The sequence below is a fragment of the Athene noctua genome, chromosome 14 (genome assembly GCF_965140245.1).
Source record: "Athene noctua chromosome 14, bAthNoc1.hap1.1, whole genome shotgun sequence".
NCBI classification, from domain to species: Eukaryota; Metazoa; Chordata; class Aves; order Strigiformes; family Strigidae; genus Athene; species Athene noctua.
Window position 1 is genome coordinate 8,259,455 of NC_134050.1, and position 6,639 is coordinate 8,266,093.

General features: G+C 37.6%; 1 protein-coding gene across 1 annotated transcript in view; it reads right to left on the bottom strand.

Moving 5' to 3' along the window:
* The window catches only part of NAV2 (neuron navigator 2), a 420,599-nt gene extending 414,921 nt beyond the window's left edge, over nt 1–5,678 (bottom strand). The window contains exon 1 of the mRNA XM_074918582.1: nt 5,604–5,678. Coding sequence (XP_074774683.1) covers nt 5,604–5,678 — 75 coding nt within the window. The remainder of the gene's footprint in view (nt 1–5,603) is intronic.
* Between the last annotated feature and the right edge of the window lie 961 nt (nt 5,679–6,639).

The following is a 6,639-nucleotide window of genomic DNA, read 5'->3' on the forward strand; positions in this document are numbered from 1 at the left end:
AAGGCATTAAGTTGCTGTTAATGTGGAAAGCAAATATTGTCCTTCATCGCTTAATGCACCCATAAGACCAGAATTTTCAAAGCACGCCCAAATGATTTCTAAAGGTATGCTACACTGTCTTGCAATGCCATTGTGCTTACACATGGATATTCTTTTCACATCCTTCAGATACACCCTTTAATCAAGTTACTTTCAAGATAATGAACTTCCCTCAGTATGAGGAAGAGAAATAAAGTCTCAGTGACCACAGAATTTTGTTCAATTTTTTTCCTTCAGTGAAAGAAGTGTTGTAGTGGTTCAATCAAAATAAGAGTTCAATTTAACATTCTCAGCCAGAGAGAATAGAAATGTGCCAGTACACCAACAGAAAGGAATTTTTTAAAGCTAGATTTACTCTCATGTACATGTCATTGAGCAGAAACTGCATAAGCTAGCAATACAAACAACTGACATATGAGCTAGCCACTCCTGATCAGGCAAAAATCATGATTTGACCTCGGTTATCTACACTGAAGTCTCGCCATCCAATGATATCACAAAATTAACATCATCTAGGATATCTTGGGATGGACTCCTTCCAAGTGATTGTCCCTGAAGGAAGTTCCAGACCATTAACAACTGAAAGAGAAAAAAAGGTCATACCCAGTATAGAAGTTTGAACAGCTTCTGACATTGTCACAAAAGTAGCCTCACTCACTAGGAGAAAAAGAACAATTTCATTTCAAGTGTTTACCAAGAATTCCAATCACGGGCAGAGAAAAAGAAAAAAAATTAAGTCTATGAGGTTCAGGAGCAGATATTATGACAAAATATACACAAACTAATCCATATGAACCAATCTGGATAGTCTTCCATGAAACGGGAGAATGCAAATCAAAACTTCATTTAAATTGAGGTTATACCTCACATATCCCATGTAAACACCTGTATCACTAGGATACAAGCAGAAGTCACTGCTGTTCCCTTCAGCTTTACATTCAGATGTTATACACCAACATTCCTAATCCCTGCACATGAACAAATTTGCTTCAGTTCAACTTGAAAGGCAGTTGGCTTTCCAGGTACAAAGAGCTACCTGCACAGCCACAGAAGCATTTGACTTCTTAAAAGTCTTAATGGTCACCTGGCCACCAATAAGAACCAAAATAAATAATCCAAAAACCTTGGAACAAGCCTCGAGTTCCAAATCAGCATCACTGAAGAGAACTGAACTACCTGTTTCTTTGAGCCAATCTCTTAACAGAGAGGTTTAGAGCAGTCAGACAATACACTCACAAAGTGGGTTTCAGGAGCATCTTAAAAGCAGAAAACTTATGACCTGAAAGCAGAAGTTGAGCCTTGGACAGATCACCAAGGCCCATCCGTGTAACTAAGCCTCCCAAATCTGATTCTGTAAATACCAGGTTTTAAGTAAGATTTATTAACAATCTTAATTACAAGAATAAAAACGTAAACCCCACAGCTAGGAACTAGAATGCTAGAGAGATTGTTATTTTTACAGAAAGTTTTTAATACTTTCAAGATGAAGGAGATGTTATGTATGACTTCCTCAGTCTCTTGCTCAGTGGATTTTTATTACATTTGTTTCTCCATAAAAGCCCAGTTAGTTACATTATTGAAATACCACGTACCAGCTTGCTGTAATTTCATAAGGTAAACCCTGCTGCAATTTATAAGTGCTTATACTTGAGTGCTTCCACACTGGCTCAACAGCACTGCACCCATCAACTGCATTAATGTCTTGACACAGAAGTCTGCTAATAAATACAGTACTCAGCCAACATTGCCCCACTTTAAACAACACAAGCTCTCAATGAGGTCAATACATGCGAGACCACTTATGGTCTTTAAACTGACTTTGATAGAAAGGTAGCAGCAAAGTATCCTCAAGCAAATCTGAAGTGTATCAATAACCACCCAGGAAAAACATAACACAAACCAGAGAGAAAGCTACAGCATATGGCTTCAGTCATGTGTATCTCAACGACTGTTTCAAGAAAAACAAGTCAAGAGAAGACGCCCCACAAAAAAGTGTTAGTCTGCTTTTAACACTACAAAACTACAGCTTGCATATTCTTAAGGAAAAAAAAAAAATGAGATGAGGAAGTTCTCTAGCAAGTAGAAAGAGGGGAAAAAAGCTACTGGAAGACCACTGTCAGTTCAGCTTGACAAGGTCCAGTGCCAAATCCACTGTGCACCTGTGGTAGGATGTCCAGGTAGCTTGAACTGACACTTCAACGTCCAGGGTTACAATTTTTCTGCAGTCAAGAAAAACCCCACAACCCCCCCCACAAAACAACCTAGAAGTCCTATGTGCAATATTAGCATGCTGCTTTCTGTGCCATGATGACAAAAGACAGAAAACCTAAAACCTCCTAGCCCAATACACCAGGTAGATACAAATAAACCTCTGCTTATCTTGCGATTTTCAGTTTTTACTAGAGCCAAAACTTAAGTTGGACAACAGAGCACATATAAGCATAAAATACACATTTACAGATGTCCTTCCAATATCTAAATTAATTTCACAATTATATTTCACTTGTCCTGTCAAAGCAGGTTCAATCAGGTAGAGCCAAAGGCACTTCTGTCACTGTTACGCATATGTATTTCTTTTACCATGTCCCACTAACTTAGAGCTACTGATCTGAATGAGGAATCAGGAAAACTGGGAATGAAGAATGGAAATCAAATGAAGAAATATTTCATTTCACTCATCAGCAGAAAATGCATTTAATCAGAACATGGGGCACTACTAAATTTCTCATGACACAGGACAATTGAATTGTACCTAACTAGACTATTTTAGCAGCAATTTTTACCTGCTTTACAGCTATTTCCTCAAGTCTACTCTTCAAGGAAAAAGAGAACAATAAATTCACAGATTTATTTTCAAGACATTAACCATTTTTGGTATCAAAAAAATAACGTACACACAAATTCAGCAAGTCTACAGCATCACCTATATCACTCCTGTATTTAAAGACACTGTTGCCAAGGTCATATATTAGCATAATGCCTGCTCACTTCATTCACATTACTATTCATGTTAGTAATTCTACTACCTTCAGCTGGTCCACTTACATGGTTGTTAAACCTGATCAAAATTTTTCACTCATATATTACAAGTTGCATGGAATTTGGCTATGTAATTCCCACTGGAGCCAACATAAGTTATGTAGATAGATGTGATGCTATCCTGAACATTAATACTAGAGTCCTCTTAAACTCAGCCTGGAAAGCTAACAGAGTGATGAGTGAAAAGAACCTGCTTCTGCTGATTTCAGCAATGTCAGACACAGCACAGTTTGTATTTCTTGAAGATCAGCCAACACAAAAAAAGCAAAACCCATACCTCTAAAAAAAATAAGCACAAATATGAAATCTTGTCTTGCTTTAGTCAATACAGCTACTAAGTAGATACCTAGAAAGACATTTATCAGAAAAAAAAAAACTCACCACCCTAACAAATTAGCTTTATTTCTACACCACAAATGCAAACCTAGCTTTCTGTATTGTACTTGGGAAAGACATGCCAGATGCATCGATTGATTTCTTATTGCTTCAAGAAACACTAAACAGTTGACTTTATGACCATAAAATGTATCGTTATAAAAAGGAGAACGCACATGCCCAATTTAAAATGAAGTTAGTCATTTCTTCCAGCACAAGCGCAATTTCCAATAACAAGTGTCTACTGATGATTAATTTTAATAGCCCTTGATCACACACCCACTTTTCCCAATCAGAAATCTCAAAATTTTAAGCTTAAGAACACCGAAGTTTATATTAATATCCAACTTTACAACAACTAAGTCGCATCAACATTTTTACTCCAAAAACCTGATTTTTTTCCCCCCGGTAAACATAAGCCTAAGCAAAGCTCTCCTCAGTAACCTTCCCCTAGAAAATTCTATAGGAAATGAAACATAATACTCCATTAAGACTTGTTTTGCAAACAGAAGTGAGAGAGATCACCCAAGCATGCAGAGTCATTAAAATGGATCTTACATATATCATTATAAATTTAATAATCTCCATGACGGCTAGAGTTCAAGTTAAAATGAATGTCAGCAAAGCATGACCAATTGATGTTATCCCAGCTGCCACTGAGCCTCACTTGGGGTTATATTATACATTCAGAGGCCCCATACTACATGTGCACCAAATACCCAGAGCCAGGAGCAGATGGGAGATGTAGGCTTCTATACCTATCAGCAAGGAGAGACAGACATAATTGCATATTAATTTTGGTGCATCAGAACAATTATAGCTTACTTTGGTGTCACAGGTCCCAAATGTTTTTCCCATCATACTCTATATGCTGTAAAATGTTGTATAGTTAAGGAGAAAAAAAACCTGTACTAGCAGCCTCCAGAAATTAAGTCAATAGAAGGATTTTGTTTCAACCCTTATTGATTTACTTCAGTCCCAGAACACTTCCTTGAAAAAAGTAGAAGGAAGACCTTGGCAGCTTATCAGTTAATAGATCATGCTTAGTACAATTAAAATACATTTAGGACTTCTATTTCGTTCCCCAAATAAATGTTCCCTAAATGTCATTTCTCTAAGAAAACAGCTGCATTTTATCCAATTTCTGAAAGTTTTCCAAGCTGCTTACATTTCTAATGGGGTGACAGGGAAACCACTTTTATTCTTCAGCAGACTTGACAAAATTGTGACACAAACCTCCCTCTCTCCGAAATTAGACAGCACTGTCGAACAGCAAAAATAATAGCTGACGGTCAATTTTTTTTCCAACTCACTTTTCAACTGAAATAAGAGTCATACGTAAAAGCTTCAGGAAAAAGTAGCTCTCCACACAAAGCTGAACACAGTGTTTTCTATCACCCAAACCCATGTGGAAAACAGGACAAATGATTTAAAACAGTAGAAACTTGTCAAGTTTTACAGTTTGCTTGACCCACGCTAAGAAAACAACTTTGAAGTCCCAATTGCTTACAAGTTGTCTGAGATGGCAACTTCATTTAGGTCAACTTGATGTGCCGATCCATTACTGTTAAATCATACAATACTACCTTGACACACAGAGCTTCCACAAAGCACTTATAAGGTCCACCAGCTGACATTTAGCACATTCCACTGTGTATTTTGTTTTGTTTCAAGCCAAAGACATGTCTGAAAACTACAGTAAAACACAAACGCTACCATCAGGACAATGAGGATACTGAGGAGCATACAAATATCACCACCAAATGCCAAGAAAGCCATATTTTAAACCTCTCTAATGATATCAGTAAAAAAGTCATTTACAATAAAACAATGATCTAACTGGACTCAGTAAGCATCAGTATACTTCATTTACACTGTCTCTTTATCAAAAAACTAACCAAAATTCTGTATATTTCTCCCTTCTTTTACTCATATTACCATTTTCCCTTCCCTCAGCTCTTTGCTCCATACATTGGAACAAGCCTGAAAAGAAAGACAAACATTTTTTAAAAATATATAATCAGGAGATTGCTGATTATATATTTGTAGCAAGCAGCAACCCTAATTGAGAAGAGTTATAAGGAGCTCTCTGCCACTTGTATCTCATTCAGCAATTTAAGGAGAAAGTGCTTTCGCCTTTTGTCACTTACCCTTTTTTGATCTTCCAGTCCATGTGTCACAGGCTTTCTTTTCTGATGTTGGCTGGATTCAGAGCCAGGTTCCATCTCCCAGCTACAAAGACTCTTCCGGCCTCTTTAAGATTTCCCTAAAAATCCATAGTATGAACAACAAAAATCTAAAAATAATTTTTTAAAAAAAGGCAAGCGAATTCCTTCAAACCTTGTCCATGCTTTTTATCATCCTTCTAAATTCTTGTTTGCCATCACTGCTCATTATCTTAACAAGAAGCCATTCTGTGAGCCTCTATATCCTATTTTAGCTCAGATGAAGGTTTCCATTTACACGCCTTACAGAAAGATGACAGAGCTGAATCCAAACCCAGTAGTTTGTGCCACATTATTGCTCCATCAGCAGCCTTTTCAGTGCATTCCTGGCACAGATAATTTATATGTCAATAAAGGTGTAAATGTGCATTTAATCCACTGTGTTGATATTATCAGCATCCCTCTCTTGGGCCACCTTCCTCCCATAAATCAATGTAAACACTTCACAGCGATAATTGCCTTTTGCAAATCTAGCAGGTGTTAATTACGTAAAATCATCCATGCACGCTTGTCATCATCTTCTACGTATTCAAACAAATACCTAAAAGGAGGGGGAAAAAAAAAAAAGCAGTTTTTACCAGCTTGAAAGAAAACACAGCTACTGATATTCTTTGTCCATCACCTGGAGCTCCAAGTCACAACTGATACAACAATTACATATTTTGTACACACTGCACTCTTCATCTAAGCCTCTCTAAAGGCGATGATGCCTATTTAAAGGTTACCTTGCCTTTGGGCCTTCTTACATAAGGACACCCAAGAATGACAGCACTGTGCATCAGCCGAGCCTAGTGCCATGCCGACTGAAGTCTGCAAGGCTCAACTCAGGCTTCCAGGATTGAAGTTCTGGATCTAGAGCGAAATTTATTCTTCTTCTGAGGTCTCTTACCCAGGGATCTTTCTCCACAGTTTATAAGGTTACGGTGTGTCACCTCCCAAAATCCTGGGCACAAGAGTACGT